General features: G+C 39.5%; 1 protein-coding gene across 5 annotated transcripts in view; it reads left to right on the top strand.

Annotated features, from left to right (window-relative positions):
- The window catches only part of RGS7 (regulator of G protein signaling 7), a 521,801-nt gene that overhangs the window by 425,732 nt on the left and 70,063 nt on the right, over window positions 1-26,006 (top strand). For all 5 annotated transcript variants that reach the window (XM_074385390.1, XM_074385392.1, XM_039464304.2 and 2 more), the window contains exons 7-9: window positions 20,732-20,796; window positions 22,307-22,383; window positions 22,490-22,571. In XM_074385390.1, the coding sequence (XP_074241491.1) occupies window positions 20,732-20,796; window positions 22,307-22,383; window positions 22,490-22,571 (224 nt within the window). The remainder of the gene's footprint in view (window positions 1-20,731; window positions 20,797-22,306; window positions 22,384-22,489; window positions 22,572-26,006) is intronic.

The following is a 26,006-nucleotide window of genomic DNA, read 5'->3' as shown; positions in this document are numbered from 1 at the left end:
TATTTTAAACAAACCAGTAATTGACAATCTTGGAATCAAGTAATTGCATTTGTCTGATTTAAAGACCAGCCTGGGCAACACAGTGAAAGTCTGTCTTTATTTTTTAAAAATAAGAATGTATGAGCATATGTGACAATTGCATAGAAGGGACAAGGTCAAACATTAGAAACATCTTGTCTTTCTGGTTTTGTGGCTTAAAATGTGACCTAGAGGCCATGCATATAGTCATGTCCTAAAATTTCCCTGTTAAAGATGCAAAGAAATACAATGATAGTATACTCCAGGAAAAAAAAAAATAACAATGGTAGCCAAATAAAATATATTTATTTTAAATTAACATTTTATTTCACCATCTTTAGCAAAATATTAGCATGAGATTAGCTCCTCACAGCAAAGGTTCTGAAGTAAGTAGAGACACATCTAAAGATTGTAATGGCTTATTTGTAGTTTTTTGTAGTTTAAATTGAATTGTTTACAAAGACATACTTTTCTATATAGTTGACAAGAAATATTAGATTTCTACCTCCCTGATGGTTTTCGTAGTTTGCATTTGAAATAGTTTTCAGCTGAGATCTTCTGTCTTACCAATTGATTGAATTTATGGAAACCATTTTGTGGGACTACTTCCTGAGGGAAAGCAGCATTTCTGATGAATAAAATCTGGAGAGAAAAACATTTTGATGACTCTATTGGCCCTTAACATAAAGGGTTGTCGGAACTAAACAAATGCCCTATTTCTTTAGACTCAAAGAAATAGTGGCTAAAAACGTAAGAACACATTGCTAGTTGTATCAGAGTTCGAGACCAGCCTGTCCAATGTGGTAAAACCCTGTTTCTACTAAAAAAAAAGTAGCCTGGCTAATTTTTGTGGTGGCACATGCCTATAGTCCTAGCTACTCGGGAGGCTGAGACAGGAGAATCGCTCGAACCCAGGAGGCAGAGCCTGCAGTGAGCAGAGATCATGCCATTGCACTCCAGCCTGACAGAGTGAGACTCCCTCTCAAATAATAATAATAATAATAATAATAATAATAATAATAATCTAAATAATATTTTAGACCATTAAAATGATATAAAATTACCCACAAAAAATGATATAAGAAAGCTAGATAATATTAGAAAAAAAATCAGGAAAAATTCCAGGAAGATTTGATAAACAACCAAAGAGACCTTGTAATAATACAAATATTATACAAATAAATATGGTCATTATAATTAAAACCTCAATGAACAAGTAAATTTGAAGATGGATCTAGAATGCTGCACAGCTGTATAAGGAGATGGAAAATATGGAAGAGAGATTAAAAGGCATAGAGAAAAAGGCTGTTAGACCCAGAAGAAAACACGGTAGTGGGTTTCAGTAGGAGAGCAGAAGAAACATCAGTATTTACTGAAATCATAGTTGAGGTAGTTTTTAGAACTGAACAAGGACATGAATTCTCAAATTCTGAAATAGACTGATGGCTAGTTACAGCTGGTGAAAATTTAAAGACTACCAATAGACATACTTCCCCAAACTGAAGAAACGCAAGGAAAAAGAGATTTTACTTTTATAAAGGAGGATTTTAAAGGAGCAAAGGAATAAATATATATCCTATCTTCAAAATTGTATAAGCACTTATGAAGGTCAGAAATGAAGAATAGTTTCAAGGCACTGAGAGAAAATACTAGTTAACCTAAAATTGTATAGCCAGATTATTTGAATTTGGCAACCAATATTGGAAGAGTTTCCCATTTACAGACCATCACTAAGAGATCTACTAAAGATAGCCTTCTATAAGAAGAAAATTAAACCAAGAAAAAGGGAATCTATTTTGAGAAGCAGTTTGGAAAAAAGAACTTGATCAATACCCAAATAAGCATTGATTGTTTAAAATGATTAATTTTGGAGTTTAAATCAAAGTGGAATTAAAATGATAGACAACAATAATGTATCAGTTACCAAAAGCTCTTAAATCTCATATGCTTAATAACTTATTATACCACTCAAAATAATTAAAAATTTCAAGGAAGAAATTGCAATGGAAATTGCACAGTAGAACTGGGTTTCATTTTCCCCTGTGAGTATTCAGAGAACTTTATAAGTTGATTAGTGGAACTGTAGATTTAAGGGACTGGTATATTCTCAAGTTTTGGAGTTTTTTTTTTTTTTTTTTAAATGCAGTCTTTCTAAGCACCATGAAGATGTTTTATTAAGGGAAGGATCTCATATCATTTCAAAATAGAAGGATATTAAGACCTATTCCTAAATAATTTTCAGAGAAATGTGGTTAAATATTTGTTTTTTAAATACTATGGGAGAAATACGCCTGGTTTAACATAAGCTAAATGGATCAGGGAAGAGAAAGAAAATTAACTCCTGCTGAGTCTTCCATATAAAATCTCACCTGCTTCTTCACTTAAAAGCTAAATTGTTTTCTTAAAGATTTCTTTATTGCAACTATTCGTATTAATGGATTTGTCTTGATAATGCAGTGGACAAGATAATCAAAGAAAAGCTGAGGCATGTAGAAAGTTTATGGCTAGCTTAACACTCTCGGATCTTTAACACTCAACAACCATATTGCCAGTTTAGGAAAGCCTTCATTGACTTTCACTGACCCCAGAGTAGATGGTGGTCATGAAGACTGGATCAGTCAGCTGTCTCTTTCATTGGAGTGATCCTGTTGGGAATTCAAGAACTACATCTTAAATACCTTAGTGTTCCCAGTTCCTCAGACGACATGTATCACTTAACTAGATATTCAAAAAGATGTATTGAATGAATGAATAAGTGAATAAATGAGTGAAGATCCTTGATTCTTGAAATTTACATGATCCAGTGGCAAAATATTTAGCTCTAAAGACACTGATTATCTATACTCAAATTGATAGTTCAAAGAAAAATCTTAGATAAATAATTTAACGGAGTTTAATTAAACAAAGAATGATTTCCAAATCAGGCAGCCCCAAACCAGAATAGGTTCAGAGAGACTGTGGTTGAAAAAGATTTATGGACAGAAAAGCGAACAAGGCTTACAGAAAACAGAGTGCGGAACACGCAGCCAGATTGGTTGAGCTTGACATTTTCCTTATTTAATACAGTTTAAACAGTGAGCTGCTTTTGATTGACTGAAACTCGGTGATTGGTACAAGAGTAGGTTACAGTCTGTTTACACACACACTTAGCTTCCAGTTTGTTATGTATGGAGAGACCGCTAGGCCCATCCTAAAATATGTAAGAAGGCAGCTTTAGGCTCAACAATAGGAAGAGAAAAAAAAATGTAGAGCTGTGAAAAGCAACATTTTAGATGACTATTTCTGAATTTCATTGAGGAGTTTTATGCTTGCCCTGCAGGGCTCTTGGCTTGGGAGAATAATATTGATCACTTATTTCCGTAGCTTGAAATTTCAATCAAGTGAGCATACAAAAAAATAGTCCTTGTTCTAGAACCCCTAAAGAAATTTTAAGGGATGTAATTTTAAGATGTCAAAAATACATCGAAATTTCCAAATGATGAAAACAATTTAGAATACTTGGTTTTAATTTTATATTCTAAAAGGACACATGATTGCTAGGGGCCTCAGAAGAGAGTACAAGCAAAGTACGTAAGAGAAACATAAGAGATGCTAAGGGAACCGTTAGCATATAATTATATGATGTATTATACATACTCTGATTTAATTAACTTAGATGAACACTAAATAAGAAAGCAGTGTGAGGACTGAAACCCACAAACTAGCACCCCTAGGCCAGTATCTTACTCATTGAAGATAAGATCCTCCCATCCTCTCAGAGTCTCTGGGGTCTTCTCGGATCTTCTTGCCCTAAAGCCTCTATTCCAGCCCTGGCTTTGTCCCTTTCTAGCTCTAAAAATGTTCACGAAACCCTTTTCCATTCCAAGCCTTACATTTCACGTCTCATAAGAAAGCAATCAATTAAATGTATGGTTTTTCTTAACTCACACTGCTACTCTGAAGTTCAAAGGAGATAATGTATCTGGAAGTGTCTGACACATTAAATTTGTATTGCTGAGTCATGGTGGTTATTCACTTACCTGTAAAATGTATAACAAAATATTAAAATTCATTGTTGTTTACCTGCTTACTTGTTTCCTCCATTTAACACAAGGAATTAGGAGACCAGCAATGTTGGTCTGAATTTTATATTTCTATACATTTTTGTATACAGTTACTTTATTAAGTGACATACCACAGGGTTGGACACAGTTATGTCAGTGTCTCATTTGTCAAATTATTCAACAAATAATTCAAACACAATTCTTTTAGTCCAGATTCAATGAACACATTTTTTTAAATTTTACTTTAAGTTCTGGGGTACATGTGGAAATCTTGCAGGATTGTCACATAGGTATACACATGCCATGGTGGTTTGCTTCCTCCATCTCCTCATCATCCGCACTGGGTATTTCTCCTAATGTTTTCCCTCTCTGATCTCCCCACCCCCTGTTATCCCTCCCCTTGCATCCAACTCACAACAGACCCCAGTGTGTGATGGTCCCCTCCCTGTGTCCATGTGTTCTCATTGTTCAACACCCACTTATGAGTGAGAACATGCAGAATGAACACATATTTGAACAACAGAACATTCCTTTGAAAGTTACACGGATCCCCTGGGCTTATCCATGGGGTGTCATGTTTCACTGGATGGATTATTGTGGTACTCTAAAAATGTGCAAACTCTCAGAACCCGTCACTTTGGTTGATACATTTAAAATAAGAAAGAAATTAAGAACCCTTAATCTAGTATTATGGGAGATTTACATGAAAATATTTTAACCATTTTGCTTGGAACAGTGGCTCAGAATTATAATGATCACAGTAGTTAGATTATGGTATTTCTTATTCTATTACATTTTTTAAAATAGATATTGCATTGGTTTAAAAATAATACGTAAGCAAAAGAGCAAATAACGTTACCTATGAAAGAATGAAGTTAGGTGTTATAGAACCTGAGAGTTTTGTACATGTCATCGTTATAGAAAACATCCTTTTTTAGAACTTTTATCTTAGGTTTGAGGGTATGTGTGCAGGTTTGTTATACAGATAAACTCATGTCACAGAGGTTCGTTGTACAGATCATTTCATCACCCAGGTACTAAGCCTAGTACCCAATAGTTATGTTTTTTTGCTCCTCTCTCCTCCTGCCCTCCACCCTCAAGTAGGCCCTGGTGTCTGTTTTTCCCTTCTTTGTGTTCATGAGTTCTCATCATTTCACTCCCACTTATAAGTGAGGACGTGTGATATTTGGTTTTCTGTTCCTGCATGAGTTTACTAAGGATAATGGCCTCCAGCTCCACCCATGTTCCCTCAAAAGATGTGATCTCATTCTTTTTTATGGCTGCGTCACATTCCATGGTGTACCTGCACCAAATTTTCTTTATCCGATCTGTCACTGATGGGCATTTAGGCTGATTCCATGTCTTTGCTGTTGTAAATAGTACTACAGTGAACATTCGCATGCATGTGTCTTTATTAGAGAATGATTTCTGTTCCTCTGAGTATATTCCCAGTAATGGGATTGCTGGGTCAAATGGTAGTTCTGTTTTTAGCTCTTTGAGAAGTTACCATACTGCTTTCCACTACTGTTGAACCATGTACACTCCCACCAACAGTGTACCAGTGTTCTCTCTTCTCTGCAGCCTCGTCAGCATCTGTTATTTTTTGACTTTTTAGTAATAGCCATTCTGACTGCTGTGAGATGGTATGTCATTGTGGTTTTGATTTGCATTTCTCTGATGATAAGTGATGTTGAGCTTTTTTTCATGTGATTGTTGGTCATATGTATCTCTTCTATTAAAAAGTATTTGCTCATGTCCTTTGCACGATATTTAATGGGGTGGTTTGTTTTGCTTTTGTAGATTGGTTTAAGTTCCTTATAGATGCTGGATATTAGACCTTTGTCAGATGCATAGTTTGCACATTTTTTCTCCAATTCTGTAGGTTGTCTCTTTACTCTGTTGGTAGTTTCTTCTGCTGTGCAGAAGCTCTTAAGTTTAATAAGATACCGTTTGTCAATTTTTGCTTTTGTTGCAATTGCTTTTGGTGTCTTTGCCATAAAATCTCTGCCCATTCCTGTGTCCAGGATGGTATTGCCTAGGTTGCCTTCCAGGGTTTTTATAGTTTGGGTTTGAAATTTGAGTCTTTAATACATCTCGAGTTGAGTATTATATATGGTGTAAGGAAGAGGTCTAGCTTCAATCTTCTGCATATGGCTAACCAGTTATCCTGCACCGTTTACTGAATAGGAAATCTTTTCCCCATTGCTTGTTTTTGTCAGCTTTGTCAAAGATCAGATGGTTGGAGGAGTTTCCCCTTATTTCTGGGCTCTCTATTCTGTTCCATTGGTCTATGTGCGTGCCTGTTTTTGTACCAATACCATGCTGTTTTGGTTACTGTAGCCCTGCAGTATACAAAATCATTCATTTTAATCAGTGTTCTCCAACAGAAGGAATAAGACGCAAACAAATATTTGATTCCTTTTATCCAGAGTATAAAGTTGCCTTGAATGCTGAATTGGGGAATACTGAACCATTGCTCCAGGGGGAAATAAGGATAAGTTTCCTGCAAGCCTCTGGTCACATTGTTTTTGTCAATTGATCAACACAATCTTCATGCATATTTGTTTCTGTTTAAAGACATCGTATTTAATGTATATTGTTGATTCATTAATACTGAGCTCACAGCCAACAGCACTATAACTCATGTCTCAGTGAAGCTTATTAAACACGTTAATTTTTCTGTAAGGCACATCGCAGCCTTCTGTGCTTAGGAAACACTAGACAAGACTTTAGTACTACTCTCAGGCCCCCCTTTTTTTTTTTGACACAGAGTTTCACTTTTGTCACCCATGCTGGAGTGCAATGGCACAGTCTTGGCTCCCTGCAATCTCCACCTCCTGGGTTCAAGCGATTTCCAAGTAGGTGGGATTATAGGTGTCTACCACCATGCCTGGCTAATTTTTGCATTTTTAATAGAGATGGGGTTTCACCATATTGGCCAGGCTGGTCTTGAACTCCTGACCTCAGGTGATCCTCCTGCCTCGGCCTCCCAAAGTGCTGGGATTACAGGCGTGAGCCACCATGCCCAGGGGTCATTTTAAATAGCAATATTATCAACCAAAACCACACATGCAAAAAAATGTGGTGCTACATGTCCCGCAGAAAAGACATTTGTTTACAGAATGAGAGCTGGAACAGGAGGCTGAGCATTGCCTTGTTTGACATCAGCTGGTCATGTGACTCTCAAGTGATAAGATTTTGTCACTCTATGAATGGCCATGAATAACCCTGAAAGCTCCATGAGTGATTGATTTGAGGGCTACAAATAAATTTTAGTAAGTAGGCAATTTCCAAACAGGGCATTAGCAAATAATGAGGATTTGATGTAAGGTTTAAAGGAGATGAAGAAAGTACATTTGGGAAGAAGGAAGTATCTGCCACACTTGAAGGACTTACAAGTTGCCAAAACTCATGAACGTGAGATGAGTAACCACACTTTTTAGATTTGTTCTAGTGACGTTATATTTACAATGAAAGGATAAATTAAATGGCTTTATTTTGTTTCTTCACCAATTTAAGCAGTGGAAGTGAAGGTAACATACAATCTGTAATGTAGTTTAGAGGTGAACGTACAGAGAGCTGAATTCTACCAGTAAACATTTAGAATGACGTTAGCAGTTCTTAGAGGAGTGGCATTCTCAGAAATGAAGAAAAATGGACCCTTGTAGAAAACAATTCTCCAAGAACAGAAACGTATTTCTCCCTTTTCAGCACTGAGACCAGGGTGGGATTGTTTCGTTTATTACCACTACCTTCACATTTTGTGTGTCGTATCTATGACCACTGAGACCCAAGAACCCCTGAATTGCCGACACACTATTCCGAGAGAGGACTTGGGCAGTCTGGGTTTCATCATTACCATCAATTAAATAAAGAGGACAACAGCTTCTTTCCTTAATTATTAATTTAAAGCTCTGGATAGTACACGTAACCACCTTATGGTAGAGCCGAATCATAAAACTCTGCTTATGAGTTTGCTGAATCATAAGCAAACTCATGGTAGAATCATTAAATGACATTTTCCTTTCCTTCGGGAGAAACGGAAATTTATAGGTCTAATTCTTTTTATATTAATAGTTCCTGGCCATTATTCCAGAGCTATGGTAAAGGAATTCTTTCTCCTTAAGGACACCACCTCCCAGGAGGGTATTTAAAGATTTGCCTTGGCCGGGCATGGTGGCTCATGCTTGTAATCCCAGCAGTTTGGGAGGCCAAGGCAGGTGGATCACTTGAGCCCAGGGTTTCGAGACCAGCCTGGTCAACATGGCAAAACCCTGTCTCTACTAAAAACACAAAAATGAGCTAGGCAGGGCTGTCCGTGCCTGTAATTCCAGCTACTCGAGAGGCTGAGGCTGGAGAATCGCTTGAAACCAGGAGGTAGAGGTTGCAGTAAGCCGAGATTGCGTCATTGCACTCCAGCCTGGGTGACAGCTAAGACTCTGTCTCAAAAAACAAACAAATAAAAAAGATGTTTACAGTCCAGGTGCTCAATTTTCATAGTACACCTTTCCTATCTTAGTACATCTTCTTTTATCAAGGTATATGATTCCCTATAATAGTCAACTCTTACTTTATGACAGCACAATCTTCAGTATTAATGTGTGTAAGAAAATTAAATAATTAAAAATAATTTTTATAATATTATCTCTAGTTGTTTTTTAAGATTCAGTTTCCCTTGCAGTTAGTAAATATTTTAGTTGCTGTTGAATAATAAATTTTAAAAATAAAATTCTCCAAATTATTCTTCACTTTTTCACTCTTAGAAGTGCATTGCTGGGCCGGGCGCGGTGTCTCAAGCCTGTAATCCCAGCACTTTGGGAGGCCGAGGCGGGTGGATCATGAGGTCAAGAGATCGAGACCATCCTGGTAAACATAGTGAAACCCCATCTCTACTAAAAATACAAAAATTAGCTAGGCATGGTGGCGCGTGCCTGTAATCCCAGCTACGCAGGAGGCTGAAGCAGGAGAATTGCCTGAACCCAGGAGGTGGAGGTTGCGGTGAGCCGAGATCGCGCCATTGCACTCCAGCCTGGGTAACAAGAGCGAAACTCCGTCTCAAAAAAAAAAAAAAAAAAGAAGTGCATTGCTAATGTCTCACTCTTCAAAGGAATGTTAGATTTTAAAGTACTCCATTAACATTAAATTTAAAATACCTTTATTTGAAGAATTATTTTGAAAATTCTGTTTTTAAAGAACATAATTATCTTTTTCTTTAACGTGAAAGTAAGAATAATTGCAGTATATGTTTTTTTAAAATCCAAAAATCATTGTGGTTCTAAATATATGTTTATTCAGCATAAATATTATTATAAAATATATTTGAGTCTTAGGGTAGATGTTATAAATAACAATTGAGTAATACACCATATTTTCCAGAAGTTTACCAAAGTTTTTTCTTCCCTCTTCCTGCAAAGAGTAAAAAGAAGCAAAACCAGAGGAGAAGGAATGATTAGAAGAGAGGGAAAATTAGAATGGTACCACACACTACTTATTTGAAAAATTAACATTTCTCTGGGATTAATAGAATTTAGCCAAATGGAAGGGACATGGTGGTGTTAGACTTTCTCGAGAAATTAGCCTTGGATGGAATTCTGACCAACTCCAATAGGAATTTCCTATTGATACATTAGGGCTGGAAATGAGTGGGTCCTGGGAGGACAGAAGGCTTACCCCATACGGCAAGGGTTCCTAGGCTTGAACGTGGTACCGGAAGAGAAAGCCTTGTTCATGACCTCAGTTTATAGAGCAGCACACGTTCTCTCAGACGCTGGGGAGCAAGCTCGAGGGTAGAGGGGAGACACTGGGAGAAGAGCAGTGCAGTGGCCTTGAAGAATTGTTGCAGTTGCGGGTCAACAGCTGTAATGGGAAACCCAAGATTAATAACATGTGTCTCTATTTCAACTTCACCAGTGCAGCAGCCTCCCTCATAAATGAGCAAACAAACTCCAAAGACCAGAAATAAGAGTAACTTAAAATTAGAGCTAGGAGCGATGGCCCATGCCTGCAATCCCAGCACTTTGGGAGGCCAAAGCAGGAGAACTGCTTGAGCCCAGGAGTTCAGAATCAGCCTGGGCAATATGGCGAGACCCCACCTCTACAAAAAAAAATTTTTTTAATTAGCCAGGCATGGTGGCATGTGGCTATGGGTCTTGGCTATTCAGGAGGCTGAGGCAGGAGGATTACTTAAGCCCAGGAGGTCAAGGCTACAGTGAACCATGGTTGCACCACACTATACTCCAGTCTGGGTGACAGAGGATGACACTGTCTGAAATAAAATAATAAAATGAAATAAAATAAGATAGAAAATGCCCAATTTTGGAACATCTGAGACCTGATAAAATAATTTCAGCAAATTTAGACTTAAAAAAAAAAAAAGAAAAGAAAACACTGTTCCAAGACAAAGTTTTCTGGCTTTAATTTTCCAAGACACCAATTTTCTCTGCATGCCCTGCAGAATCTAAATAATTGTGACAAAAATATTTTCTGAATGGAATGTGAATGCTATAATTAATTTTTAAAACTATGACAGAGTTTATGATAAATTCTAGTAATTAAAAAAGTTGGAAAGACTGGAGGGAGTGAAGATATGCTAATTTCTCCATCATTTATGGAGGGAAGCAATAATAAGCAGTGTTTAATTTCTGAGGTTAAAATTCAAGAAATACATATTTAAGCATTTGTACAAAGATCTGAGAATGGCCACTAATGGAATGGTAATAAATTTTGTCACTTTCCAATTATAACAGCAGGAATTAAAGAAAACTCACTCCATCTAACAAAAGGTAGAAAACAAAAGAAATGCTGTCAGAGACAGAGAGAGCTACGAAGACTTGAGAAAAGATGCACCAAATGTAACTTTCGAAAACGAATGGGATTTTAAAATTTGTCGGTACAAATAACACGTCTTTAGGTTCAATCCTAAATAAAATCCGCAAGTATCTTTCCAGAAGAAAGAGAAGTAAAACACACTCATTTAAAATAAATGATGAGGCAAAGATAGGCCAGGCAAATATATGTAGAAAATACAATTTGAAGTCGCAATATTGATCAAGTAAAAAATAATCCAAGGTATATTCAGTTGAGCCATATTCATGAAGGTGACAACTGATTCATAGACATTTTTGAAATTAAAATCTGTGATATGAAAACTGTTGGAGAAAAAAGAAAACAGATGCAAATCTAAGAAAGTGTTAGACTTTAACACACCTCTCTCAAGCCAGATTGACAAAAATTCAAGTCTGGAATGAAGGTGAGAATATTCGTACGTTACTGGATGAGTATTATGGGATAATTTTGGCAGCGAGTGTCATAAAAGTCAAACTGTACCTATCATCACAACCTTTTGATACCATTTCTAGGGATATATGCTTAGATAAACTTTCACTGGATCATTCTTTGTAATAGAAAAAGGAAAAATAACTTGCATATTTAGTAACAGGAATGTGACTAATCAGTATGAGGTACATTCATAGGATAGACCACAGCAATTAGGAGAAATAAGCTACATCTCTAGTAGTAACCTGTGTAAATCTCAGTAATGTTACTTTAATTGAAAAAAAAGGCAGATTGCAGACCATGTACTGTTGAATATTGTCTGCATTGTTTAATAAACCTTTCTTCAAAACGCTGGGGAAAAAACATATTGCCTACATATATACCTAACATTAGTTTTCATCTCTAATATATTAATGGGCCTTAAGTCTAATTTTAAAAAGTTAAATCTCCCAATAGAAAAATCAGCAAATTCAACCAAAGCAAAAAAAAAAAAGAAAAGAAAACACAAAATCTCACTTGACCACAGTAGACAAATGTTTTCATTCGCCAACTATGTTTTGAGCATCTGCTATGTGCCAGCTGCTCTTTTAGGCATGGGGTTTGATTGGTGAACAAAATGGGCAGAACTCTGAACTAGTGGAGCTGACGTTCTAGCGGGTCACTGGAGGGAAGCAGAATAGGTAGAGAAAACTAAGAAACCTAGGAAGTTAACTACATAATGAATGCAGAAGTTGTACGTTAGGAGATGAAAAGTTGTGTTGAGAAAAACTAGGAAAGGGGCTGGGTGGAGAAGGGGGAGATATTCTGGAGATAATTCAGTTCAGCTCTGGGGCAGGGCTCTCCAGAGACAGAGAGGAGAGAAGACATAATGAGACATCTAGTATGAGGCTCAGGCAGGGTAGAAGACGAATGAGAAATAAATCCAGAGGGTCACTTAATGGGAAAGCAAGGACCGTGGCTTTTCCTAGAGAGAGATGAGATGGGAGGGAGTTAATAAAAGGGAGGGTTTGAGTACACTGACTATCTGGTCTTAACAGAATAACTCTGCTGGCTTTGCTGAAAATAGACTCTATAATTAAAAAGCATCTGAGGCTAGGCAAGGTGGCTCATGCCTGTGATCCCAGCACTTTGGGAGGCCAAGGCGGGTGGATCACCTGAGGTCAGGAGTTCAACACCAGCCTGGCCAACATGGTGAAACCCCATCTCTACTAAAATACCAAATTAGCTGGGTGTGATTGGTGGTGAGCACCTGTAATCTCAGCTACTCAGAAGGCTGAGGCAGGAGAATCGCTTGAACCCAGGAGGCAGAGGTTGCAGTAAGCCAAGATTGCACCATTGCACTCCAGCCTGGTCAAGAGTGAGACTCTGTCTCCAAAAAAAAAAAGCAGCTGAGATATGCTTATGTCTAAACTTTCTGAAATTTGGTTATAAGCATCATGAAGCCTGAATGGTGCATGCCCCCTGACTCAGCACTAACACTTTCAGGAAACTGGTAATTCCAAAAAACAAATAAAGATACATATGCATACATGCAAATATGTTTACATGAGTATATAATAGCAAAATAATGGCTATCACCCAAATGTCCAATAGTAAGAGCTCATTTAAATTAATTATATTGCATCTCAGCACTGGATTACCATGAAATAATTTTTTAAAAAATATTATAGACCAGCACTTACTGATATGAAAAATGAGCCACAATATACTAGTAAAGAAAAAAGTTTGTAATACAGCATGTGTGGTCCAGTTTTGAACGCACTTAAATATATGCACATAGATTTTATATATAAATAGATATTCATATGTATATTAGCAGATCTATATAAGAAAAAAATCAAGAATATATACCAAATAATGACAAATGATATTATAATGATTTTTTACTTTATATATTTTTCTGTATATATTTTAACTTGTATATTTATATATAAGGTAAAAAATATATAAATATATATATAGCTATATATAAATATATAGTTTATATATTAAATACTTTTTTATTTTATGTATTTATATTTACTGTGTATTTTTTACTTTACATATATTTTCTAGACTTTTACAATAAGGAATTAAGGATTTTAAAAATCAAATTATTTCAGCTATTTAGGTAGAACAATTTGTACACATCATTTTGAATGATGATCTTGTATCTTGTTGCACAGATATTCGTGATTTTCTTGCTATTTCCTGTGTGTTTCCATATTTAATATGGTGGCTGCTTAGGCCTCCAGCTTTCCTGTTATTCCCTTGGGTAATACTCCTAGAAAAGCAAGTCCTAGAATTATGGCCATTGAGTTTTTGGGGGGGTGTCTTGGAAACAAAGTCTCATTCAACCATTGCCCAGGCTGGAGTGCAGTGGCCTAATCTCAGCTCACTGCAACCTCTACCTCCTGGGTTTAAGCGATTCTCCTGCCACAGTCTCCCAAGTAGTAGGGATTACAGGTGTGCACCAGCATGCCTAGCTAACTTTTTGTATTTTAGTAGAGATGGGGTTTCACCATGTTACACAAGCTGGTCTTAACCTCCTGAGCTCAAGCAGTCTGCCTGCCTCAGCTCCCAAAATACTAGGAATGAAGGCATGAGCCACCACACCCAGCCTATGGCCATGAATGTCTTAAAGCTTTATTACTCACTCTCAAACCCTTTCCAACGAGATTTTTCCCTATTTATTTGCCCACCAGCAGCTCTCGTTCACTCTTTTTTTTTTTTTCTTTTGCCGGGATGGATTATTCCCCTTTAAACACTCTGCTGTTTTGCTGAGTGGAAAATGGTTTCTGTAACAGGATGTTAACACGGAAACCCAGCCGAAGTGTTAAGTGGGTCAAGATCAGGTGTGAAAGGGCTGTGTTTCATGGACCTAAGAATGATCTTAGGAATTGCTTTCTGCTCACATCGAGGGTCTAAGGGCAAGACATTGGCTCGAAGGCTGATTCTGTAGTTCATAGGATGTTCGGAGCCTAAGTGGATGGAGCCAGGGGTGACTGCCCCTCATCTCACTCCTGACGCGAGACTTCAAGGGGCTGCTGAGAGTGCTTGATGGGAGTCACGGACTCCTGGGAACACAATAGACCACAGAGTTGCAGGCCGCGGGATTTTGAAGGGCAAGAGGCAGGCTGTCTAGCTATGGGTGGAAGAGTTGAAAGGGAGGTGGCTATGTTCTGCAGCCTTCTTTTAAGGCAAAAAATCAAATGTGGAAATGTTTCTCTTAGGCATCCTCTAAACCCTGTGTGAGACAGTCCTGTCCTACATGGCAGAGTAGAGGGAAAAAACAGCATCATGGAGAGAAGCTAAAAGTACCATAAAAATCATAAGGAGCTTTAAGCTTTTGCCAAGTCCAGAGCCTAGAAGCTAGATCACCGTAGTGGTATCAGTGAAGCAGGAAGATGAAGAAGCCAGTCAAATAGTGAGCAAAGGACCTACGTAGACATTTTTCAGAAGAAGACCTACAAATGGCCAACAGGTATATGAAAAGGCACTCCCTGTCACCAGATCATCAGGGAAATGTGAATCAAAACCACAATGAGATATCGCCTCACACTTGTAAGAACGGCTTCGATCTAAAAGATGAAAGGTAACAAGCGTTGGGGAGGATGTAGGGAAAACAGGACCCTGGGACACTGTTGTTGGTGGCAATGTCAGTTCGTACGGCCATTATGGAAAACTACAGAGGTTCCTCAAATAATGAAACACAGAACTACCGTAGGATCCAGCCGTTCCCATTCTGGATATCTATCCAGAGAAAATAAAATCCGTATTTTGAAGCAATACCTGAACTTCCACATTCATTGCAGCATTACTCACAATAGCCAAGATACGGAACCAACCCAAGGGTCCACCAGCAGGTGAATGGGGGATATATACACAGTGGGATATATACACAGTGAAATACGATTCAGCCTTTAAAAAATGGAGAAAAATCCTGTCGTTAGCAGCAACATGATGCACCTGGAGGACATTATGTTAAGTGAAATAAGTCAGGCACTGAACGACAAATACTGCATGATGTCACTCGTGTGGAATCTAAAAAACAGTTTATCTCACAGAAGCAGAGAGTAGAATGGTGGTTACCAGGGGCTGGGAGCAGGGAGTGGGGACATACTGGTTAAAGGGGTTAAAGGGTGCAAAGTTTCAGTTAGAAGACTAAATTCTGGAAGACTGATGTGTAGCAGGATGATGATAGTTACCATTAATACTTGAAAATTGTCTAGAGAATAGATTTTTTTTTTTAGACAGTTTTGCTTTGTCACCAGGCTGGAGTGCAATGACATGATCTCAGTTCACTGCAACCTCCACCTCCCGGATTCAAGCAATTCTCCTGCCTCAGCCTTCAAAGTAGCTGGGATTACAGGCACCTGCCACGACTCTCATCTAATTTTTGTATTTTTAGTAGAGATTAGTTTTTACTATGTTGGCCAGGCTGATCTTGAACTCCTGAGCTCAAGTGAACCGCCAGCCTCAGCCTCCCAAAGTGCTGGGATTACAGGCATGAGCCACCACACCCATCCAGAGTACATTTTTAAAGTTCTCATCACAAAAAGTGGTAAGAGTGTAAAGTGATGAAAATGTTAATTAGCTTGATTTAGTCATTCCAAAGGGTGTAGCCCATATCAAAATATCACATAGTACAACATAAATATGTGCAATTTTTCGTTTGTCCACGAAAAATATAAATAAACTATTTTTAGAATTTTAAAATAAAAATAAAGGAAAGCTCCTGTGAAGCACATATTTATTTTTGTTACACACCAGATTTAATGATCTCAACAATGAAATTCAAATTCTCCATCAAATATAATGAAGTTCTATTTCAATGAAAAATATTATAAGAAAGTCAGTGTTGCCCATTCCTCTCCTATACTCCAGCCCCTGGAAGATTAGTCCTCAGTTCATGGTTCTTGGCAGGAATCACAGAAGGAGTTGGGGAGGAGAGAAAAAAGTCATTAACACTTCTTCTCACCCTCAAGCTGCATGATTATTTGATCATTACTTGAGATGAACATTCTCGTTAATAACTTGGTAACCGGCCAGACATGGTGGCTCATGCCTGTAATCCCAGAACTTTGGGAGGCCGAGCTGGGTGGATCAGCTGAGCTCAGGAGTTCAAGACCAGCCTGGCCAATATGGTAAAACCCTGTCTCAACTAAAAATACAAAAATTAGCCGGGCGTGGTGGCAGGTGCCTGTAATCCCAGCTTCTCAGGAGGCCGAGGCAGGAGAATTGCTTGAACCCAGGAGGTAGAGCTTGCAGTGAGCCGAGATCATGCCACTGCACTCTAGTCTGGGAGACAGAGCGAGACTCGGTCTCAAAATAATAATAATAGTAACTTGGTACCCTTTTGTTTTGTTTTGTTTATAAACAGCAAATGTTTATTTCTCATAATTCTAGAGGTTGGAAAGTCCAAGATTAAAATGTCAACCGATTTGATGTCTGGGGAGGGCCCACTTTCTGGTGCATGGACGGCACCGTTTCACTGTGTCCTCACGTAGTGGAAGGGTGAACCAGCTCCTTCGAGTCTATTAATAAGTGCACTAATCTCCTGAAGGAAGGCTCCACCCTCATGACCCAACTGCCTCTCAAATAACTTGGGACTCTTTGAATTACCCAAGCGTGAGAGCCGAGGTTGTACAAACTGCCTGACTTTAAAATTCAGGAACAAGGGAAGAATTAGCCACAAACTAAACATTAAGTGATTAAAAAAAGAAAGTAGAATGGCATGACAATGTAAGTTAATTGGATTACCTGGGTTGTAAGTTGGGTAATTTAGAAATATTTATTAGAGTTTTGTAGTTCTAGTCTTGGTGAATGAGATATTCCTGTTCTTTCCACCTTTTGATACTGGGGCTTAGAGATTTTCTCGTTGGCCTGTGTGATGTGCCTTTACACTTTCGTCATGGCCATCAGTGTCTGTCTAAGCGACCTCTCCAGCTTCTCTAGAGCTTTATTAGATTAAAGGGGAAGACCTGATGTCAGCACTTACTTTCTATTCAGTTTCTACTCAAAGATGTGATCCAGAAACGTTGACTTTTCCATCTAAGTTCTACGTTGCATTTGGGTCAAAATCTATGCCTTATCTCTGCAGCATTTGTAGCCGGAGTGGCACTTCCGGCCTTCCTAAACTTTCTCCCACTGAGTGGCATAGCCTCCTGTTAAATTACTTGTTTGACCTCCTAAGTCTTCCAGATTGTCTCCTTATGATCTCCCAGAAAACTACTGCAAGGAGATATATTTAAACTTGGTATTGAAATTTTCAATAATAGAAAGCATTTTAAATAGAACCCCAGAAATGGCATCATTAGTTGATATTTTCAGTATTTTGTCACAGCAGGAAATATTCAGGGTTATGTTAAAAAAGATTCACTCTTTTGGATCTGGGCCTGGGTCTATTATATAGCACCACACAGAGCATGTTCAGTGCCTCAATAATTAGGATTGGCACAAAAACCTTGGCCTGAGCTATAGTTTTTGACTATGCATAACTGCGTAGTCAATCTTGAATGAACTGGGAAATTTCCTGAGTTGGAATCCTCTTTGATCTACTTGGACCTTCTGCTTCATCCACATCTTGACCAATGCTAGTACTCTTTGTCGATAAAGAATAAAAAGTATTATCTGTACCTATCAACATCCATCAACTGTATCTGGACTAGATTGATGAGGTCTGGTCCTCTCCAGTAAAGAGCATATCTGCTCTGTCTTCAACAGTAACCAGATGATTCTCTACACTGTTAACTCAGAGTTGTACCTTTTTCCTCTTTTTTTATTTTTTTAAGAGACAGAGTCTCGCTCTGTTGGCCAGTCTGGAGTACAGTGGTGCAATCATAGCTCACTGCAACCTCGAACTACTGGTCTCAAATGATCCTCCTTCCTCAGCCTCCCAAGTGTAGCTGAGACTACAGAAGCGAGCCACCATGCCCAGCTTCTTGTCTTTCTTTATGCCAAAGAATCAAGTAGACATTTAGGGAGATTTTATCACTTAAGTTGGTTTGACCTCAAAATAGCTCCTTCTGAAGCTATCCTATTCTTTCATTTTTTAATTCACTCATTCAACAACTATATGTGACACCACTACTTTATGCCTGGCACTGTCTGCCCACACCTTCATTTTCTTCCCTAGAGAATTAAAGAAAATCACATCATAGGACACCGGTATTACAGGATGCATAATGTCTTTGTGAGCAGTCATGTAAAAAATAAAATTGTCCCACTCTTGCTTTAATGCATTAGTGTACTTAATGGTGAGAAACATTTCCCCAGAGGGAGCTGATTTTGCGAAGAACAAAGATTGGATGGGCAGAACCAATAAAGCAAGGAGAAGCCAATGCAGGAGGGCACAGGAGGGGTGATTGATGGAAGGCATAGCTGGGGCTTGAAGTTTCGTTAGAGGTAATTCCGCAGGAAAGCTGAAATTATTCAATTAGATGTTTAAGAAGATTTGATCTTTCTCTCACAAAGAGACACCCTCAGGGTATCTCACATACGCTCCAATTTCTTTTACAACTGCTTAGAACATTTTAGATATTTTATTCAAGTCACAGTGGCCTCTACAGTACAAGGTCCTTCGGGAATGAGTGTCAGTTACAACCAATAAGGAAATGAACATGTCATGTCACTTTTGTTTTTGAAGTTTAACTTTTAATAATTACTAATATTAGTAGAACAATAAAATTATCAGAAAGAGGTGTTCTGACCCAGCGCCGTGACTCACGCCTGTAATCCCAGAGTTTTGGGAGGCCAAGTTGAGTGGATTATGAGGTCAGAAGTTTGAGACCAGCCTAGCGAACATAGTGAAACTCCATCTCCACTAAAAATTTAAAAAATTAGCCAGGCATGGTGACAGGTGCCTATAATCCCAGCTACTCAGGAAACTGAGGCAGGAGAAGCGCTTGAACCCAGGAGGCGGATTTTGCAGTGAGCCCAAACCATGCCGTAACACTCCAGCCTGGGCAACAGAGCGAGACTCTGTCTCAAAAAAAAAAAAATAGAAAGATGTGTTCTAATACTAATCACAGGGTTCTTAGCGTTTGTAGGAATGTCAGCATCATTCTGTGGTTGCCTGTCTCCTTTGCTTTAACTTTCATACAGGAAACCTTAGAGAACTTGAGTAAATAGTATCCCTGTTTGCACTGATCTCAAATTTTCTGTGTTGGGTGTTTCCTTAATGATACCAGCTGGACATCGTTATCCAAAACTAAGGGTGGTGCAGTGTAATGCAAAGGCGATATTTCCAAGGCAGCCTCATAGAGGTCACCTTACAATCCTCATCCAATGCCTTTACTCAGCATCTGGGACAGATATAATTTATCATGAGTTTCATGAGACTCAAATATCATACCTATTGAGTGGAGAGCAATGACAAAAATATTCTGGCAATTAGGACTCTACCAGAGGGCTGTGACTGTCTTGAGGTTGCCGTGGGGGTCACTAGAATACCTTGAAATAATTCAAGAAATTTGCTCAATTGAAACACTGTCGTCACTGTTCTATACATCTGCTTCCCAGACGGGCTTTGCATGGTAGCCCAGGCCACTGAATCCTCAGGAAAAAAGAAATTCTATGGAAGGTTGGTAAGATGTCATATCCTCCTCCTAGTGACAGAACAATGGAAGATTGGCTCTTCTGAAATGAAGCAAAGAAGATGCCAGGAGGCCTTCAGTGTACACGAACAAAGGCTTTCAGTTGACAGTGGAATCTGGGAACCACTGAATGTGCCACTCATTCATCATTTCCTTTTTGCAAAACGATTTTGTTTATATATATGGATTTTTAAATTCCTTTGGTGACTCTTTTAAAAGGTTTTATTTTCTCCCCTTATTTGTCGAAGATGCTAAAAACGGTGATGACCATTTAATAAACATTTTATAAATAGTCCAGGCACGGTGGCTCATGCGTCTGATATCAGCACTTTGAGAGGGCAAGGTAAAAGGATCAGTTGACCTCAGGAGGTCAAGACCAGCCAGGGCAACAAAGCGAGAAGCCTGTCTACAAATAATAATAGTAATAAAATTAGCTAGGCTTGGTGGCTCGCACCTATAATCACAGCTCCTCAGGAGGCTGAGGAGAAAGGATCACTTGATCCTAGGGGTTTGTGGCTGCAGTGAACAAGGATCTTACCCAGCACTTACTCCAACCTGGGTGACAGAGTAAGACCGTCTCTAAAAAAAGAAAGTTACCAAGTTTCTTAGCTTATTTATTTTTTTAAGATACCATAAATGGCACAGTGCTTTAATTTCAATAGTAATGTTATTACCTCATTATTCTTTGTCTAAGAAAATGATTGAAAATTGCCATGTGGGACAGTGGTGCCAGCGTCTTGATTTACGATGCTGTACTTGTACTCACAGCGCCATGGTGTTGATAAGCAGGCAAGAAATTATTGATTTTTTTTCTTTCAGCTGTTTACCTGTGCAAGAGAACAATGCAAAACAAGGCACGGCTGGAGCTCGCAGACTACGAAGCTGTAAGTACCAAGGACCTTCTGGGAAAGACTGTCGTAGAATGCACAGCAGTAAGGCCCACGGGCTTTTCTGGGCAGGCTGGCAGGCTGTTAACTCTCCATTCATGGATCTTTTTTCTTTTTCTTTTTTTTTTTGGAGATGGAGTCTCACTCTGTCACCCAGGCTGCTGGAGTGCAGTGGCACGATCTTGGCTCACTGCAACCTCGCATCTCCTGGGTTCCGGCAATTCTTCTGCGTCAGCCTCTTGAGTAGCTGGGATTACAGGCATGCACCACCACACCCAGCTAATTTTGTATTTTTAGTAGAGGTGGGATTTTACCATAGTGGCCAGGCTGGTCTCGAACTCCTGACCTCGTGATCCACTTGCCTTGGCCTCCCAAAGTGCTGGGAGCCACCGCGCTGGCCCTCTTCTTGTTTTTTTCTTTCTGTTGAGATGGAATTTCGCTCTTGTCACCTAGACTGGAGTGCAGTGGCGTGATCTCAGCTCACTGCAACTTTTTGCCTCCTAGGTTCAGGCGACTCTCCTGCCTCAGCCTCCCGAGTAGCTGGATCTACAAGCATGCGCCACTATGCCCGGCTAATTTTTGTACTTTTAGTAGAGACTGAGTTTCACCGTGTTGGCCAGGCTGGTCTTGAACTCTCGACCTCAGTTGATCTACCCACCACGGCCTCCCAAATTGCTGAGATTGTAGGCGTGAGCTACTGTGCCCAGCCTCATTCATGGATCTGAAGGGTCAGATTTCCAGGGATCTGGCAGCACTCTATGTTCATGAGTCCCTGTTTGCTTACTTCCTCTCTTCCTTCTCACTGCATGTGTCAAAACCCTAAAAACATAAACTCTAAGAGGGAAGCATATCTTATTTTCTAAAATCAACTTAACTGTTGAAATGTCAGATACATAGATAGTGAAGATACTCAAACTCTGAGGATTAAAGACCATCTACCCTGGGAAAGAGTGGGTTTTGCCAAAATTTTATCTGCTGATGGTGATCATCAGCAGATAAAAGTAAGCTGATGTCATTTGTGCAGATGGTTGCTATGTTTCGGTTTACTGAATTCAAAGCACTGTGTAGGAATAGGTTGTGGGCTGCCAGGGTGTTACATTTACTGTCAGGAACTGAATAAACTGATTGCATTTGTAGTAGGAGTATATTGCTGTTCTGTTCCTCTACAAAGTAGATACAGAAAAAGCCAATGGGTTCATCTAGAGCACCTCCTTACGGGCCAGGTAATTTTAGTATTTTGCAGATACATACTGGATTTTTAGTCCTGTTCTCCAAAGTCAGTAATTCAAAAAATTCATATTTGTATTAGGTTTTTCTACTTCCTCTAAGACTGCCAATACGAAGATGAGCTGAATTCAGGGAGCATGACTTATCATTCAGAACCACAGTACACTTGTACTTTAGAGATTCTCTGTCTGTTTCCTTGACAAATACAAGTGATAACTAAGCTAGAAGAGAGCAGTGAAGATGAACACCCGAATGTCTTCACCTGAGGTGTGTTTTTCAGGAGAGCCTGGCCAGGCTGCAGAGAGCATTTGCCCGGAAGTGGGAGTTCATTTTCATGCAAGCAGAAGCACAAGCAAAGTGAGTCCTTGTGAGTCTTTTGGAAGATTTGTTCAAGTTGTGGCCTTTTGTCCAGAAAGGCACTACCTTTAACACTAAATGCTGTCCATTGTTACCGTGTTGACAGGGTGGACAAGAAGAGAGACAAGATTGAAAGGAAGATCCTTGACAGCCAAGAGAGAGCGTTCTGGGATGTGCACAGGCCTGTGGTAAGCAAGCATCACACTCCCATCCTGAATCCATCTTCTCCATCCGTGGGAAGTGAGGGGTGCCCTACCAAAGTTAGAGAAAGACTGCAGTGACCCCAGGTGTGGCCCACAGTACCGTGGTGAATTCGTTAAGAAAAGATTGCCACTTTGGGGTAGGATGAGTAGACCTGGACAGCACCAGACTTGATTTATAAAACCATACATTTTTCCACCGTGACATCGCTTGCCTACTGTCTTGGTATTTGAGGTGCCTGCTGCTTCTGTATACATTTGAAAGAAAAAACACTGCAACAAAACAGTTTTTCATGTTTTATTGCTTACCTTTTTCTAGCTTTATAGTAAAGGTGTCAGTCCGAATGTTATTCCTGCTCTGATTTTCCTTTCTTTCTCTCTCTTTCTTTCTCTCTCTTTCTTTTCCTTCCTTCCTTCCTTCTTTCTTTCTCGTTTTTTCTTTGTTGGGGGGTGGGGCAGTTGAGATGGGATCTAGCTCTGTGGCCCAGACTGGAGTGCAGTGGCATGATCTTGGCTCACCGCAACCTTTGCCTTCCAGGTTCAAGCCATCCTCCCGCCTCAGCCTCCCAAGTAGCTGGGACAATAGGCATGTGCCACCATGCCTGGCTAATTTTTTGCATTTTTGATAGAGATAGGGTTTCACCATGGTGCCCAGGCTGGTCTCAAACTCCTGAGCTCAAGCAATCCGCCTGCCTCAGCGTCCCAAAGTTCTGGGATTATAGGCATGAGCCACGGTGTCCTACCTGCTTTGGTTGTTGACTTTCACTAACTAACATTCCTATGGCTGAAATTCAAATCAGCCCATACTTTTAATGACATAACATTGGAGCTGCATGTAATAATTTAGCTGGCTTTCTTCCTTATTAATGTTAAACTGTGTGCCTCAGAGTAACATTAATGAATATTCTTAATTAACACCAGAAAACTTTGTAGATGAAATTGAACAATGGTTACCAGCAACTATAGGACAACCTCAAATATTTCTTTCTATTTTGAATGCTATATTGTTTTCTTCTGTAGATTTATTTAAATGCAGACAAGGCACTAGCAAATAATATTTATTTAACTATAATTAGAATAAATAATAGGTTCAGAGCATGAAAGACAAATCAAGATTGATAAGGATACCGTACAATTTTATCCTCAACTACCTTCAGAGTCAGACCAAAATAGAAAGTCTCCAAAGGTTTGTTTATATACGTACATATTTCAGCTTCAGATAGCAATGCAATTGTTAAATGCCATGTTGAATTTTCTCTCTTTTGAATTCTGAAAAGATTAGAATTGAGAATTAACTTGCTTTGCTACTCAAAATTCAGTTTGAGTTTCACTGTTCATGGAGAAAAAGGATTATGAGGTTATGTGCATAGCTGTTGCAAGGACATTAAGGAGGACTTTTATTTTGTTTGTTTTAAGCAACCTCCAGAAACGAGTCAATACATTATGTTCCTATGCTTATTCACGTTGTTCCCTGGACATCTGGGGGGCGCATCGCTAGCCTCGTTCAACTTTCGTGGCCTGGATCCTCCTGGCAACCCAAGAGGACTACACCACGCCGGCTCCTCTGCACCGCCCCCGTCTGCTTTATGCTCTGAGACGCTCATGCGCACAGAGATGACAGCTGGCCCCACCTCAAACACCCCCCTACTCCATTGCCTAAGCTTTTTGTGTGCCTTTGTTGGAGGCCTGGGCTTGCAGCAGCCTCAAGTTTCTGGACTCAACCAATCCTCCCACCTCAACTTCTTGAATAGCTGGGATGGTAGGTTCACACCACCACGCTGGGCTAATTTTTTATATTTTTGGTAGAGATGGGGTTTTGCCATTTGTCCAGTCTGCTCTTGAATTCCTGAACTCAAGTGATCTGCCTGCCTCAGCCTCCCAATGTACTGGGTTACAGGCATGAACCAATATGCACAGCTCTTTTCTTCTTCTTCTTTTTTTTTTTTTTTTTTTGGTTGTTGTTATTTTGAGATTAGGTCTTGCTCTGTCACCCGGCAGTGGTGTGGTCACAGCTCATTGCAGCCTCAACCTACTGGGTTCAAGCGATCCTCCCACCTCATCCTCCTAAATAGCTGGGACCACAGGTGCACATCACCACACCTGGCTAATTTTTGTATTGTTGGGAGAGAGAAATTGTGCCATATTGTCCAGGGTTGTCTCGAACTCCAGAACACAAGTGAGCTGCCCACCTAGGCCTCCCAAAGTTGTAGATTACAGGTGTGAGCCACTGTGCCCTGTACTTTTTTCTTCTCGTTCCTTTTTTTTTTTTTTTTTGAGATTAGGTCTTGCTCTGTTACCCTCTATCCAGGGCAAGTCGGGCCCTAGTCTTTCATATCTCCAGTCAGCAAGCAGCAAATATGAGTGTTATCTAAGAGGCCTCCACCACATCCTTCACTAGGCTTCCAACTAGAAAGTCATCCCAAGTGGGGTCTGGAGGCAGAAACCACCCAGAAGCTATTGGCGCCATCTCCCTTGTTGAACTTGAAGATGTTGATAAGGGCCTTTCTATCACTTGCAATGAAAAGGACATGCTCTACTTTGTCATCACTTATTTTCTAGAGGAAAATAGAGCTTCGGGTTGTCATGTGCCTCTGAGAATGGCATTCACCTAAACCAACCCTACCTTCAACCATTTCTTTCTTTTTTTTTTTATTGCATTTTAGGTTTTGGGGTACATGTGACGAACATGCAAGATTGTTGCATAGGTACACACATGGCAGTGTGGTTTGCTGCCTTCCGTCCCCTCACCTGCATCTGTCATTTCTCCCCATGCTATCTCTTCCCACCTCCCCACCCCCCGCCCCTCCCCCATTTCCCCCCAACGGACCCTAGTGTGTAGTACTCCCCTCCCTGTGTCCATGTGTTCTCATTGTTCAACACCCGCCTATGAGTGAGAATATACGGTGTTTGATTTTCTGCTCTTGTGTCTGTTTGCTGAGAATTATGGTTTCCAGGTTCATCCATGTCCCTACAAAGGACGTGAACTCATCGTTTTTGATGGCTGCATAATATTCCATGGTGTATTTCTTTTTCTTACATTATAACTTCTTGTATTACTTTAGAGGTAATACTTCTTGGCATTTTGAAAATTTAAACATGTTTAAGTGACTTCAGGCACTTGTGAAGTGCTGATACTTGTCCAAAGGCCATGTCTGCCATACAGGTGCTGGTGTTTATCTTGTTCTTAGCATTTTGAGTCCTTACTGTCAATTGACAAAGGTGATGATGACAGGGACATTAACAGAAAGTTTCTCCTAAGGGAGCACCTAGTGCTGTTTCTTCAGCCAAACACATAAGCTGTATATCTCTGTTTGCTGGCTGTGGTGTTAACTAAGCAATGACAAGAACTTTCTAAGGTAACTTGGCCCCCTCAAGGAAAAGTGGTATAGAGAAAAACAGCAATATCATGATAATTTCCAAGAA

Source organism: Saimiri boliviensis, chromosome 14, assembly GCF_048565385.1.
Source record: "Saimiri boliviensis isolate mSaiBol1 chromosome 14, mSaiBol1.pri, whole genome shotgun sequence".
NCBI classification, from domain to species: domain Eukaryota; kingdom Metazoa; phylum Chordata; class Mammalia; order Primates; family Cebidae; genus Saimiri; species Saimiri boliviensis.
The sequence above is the reverse complement of the archived record's forward strand: the minus strand, read 5'-3'. Positions and strand labels throughout refer to the sequence as shown.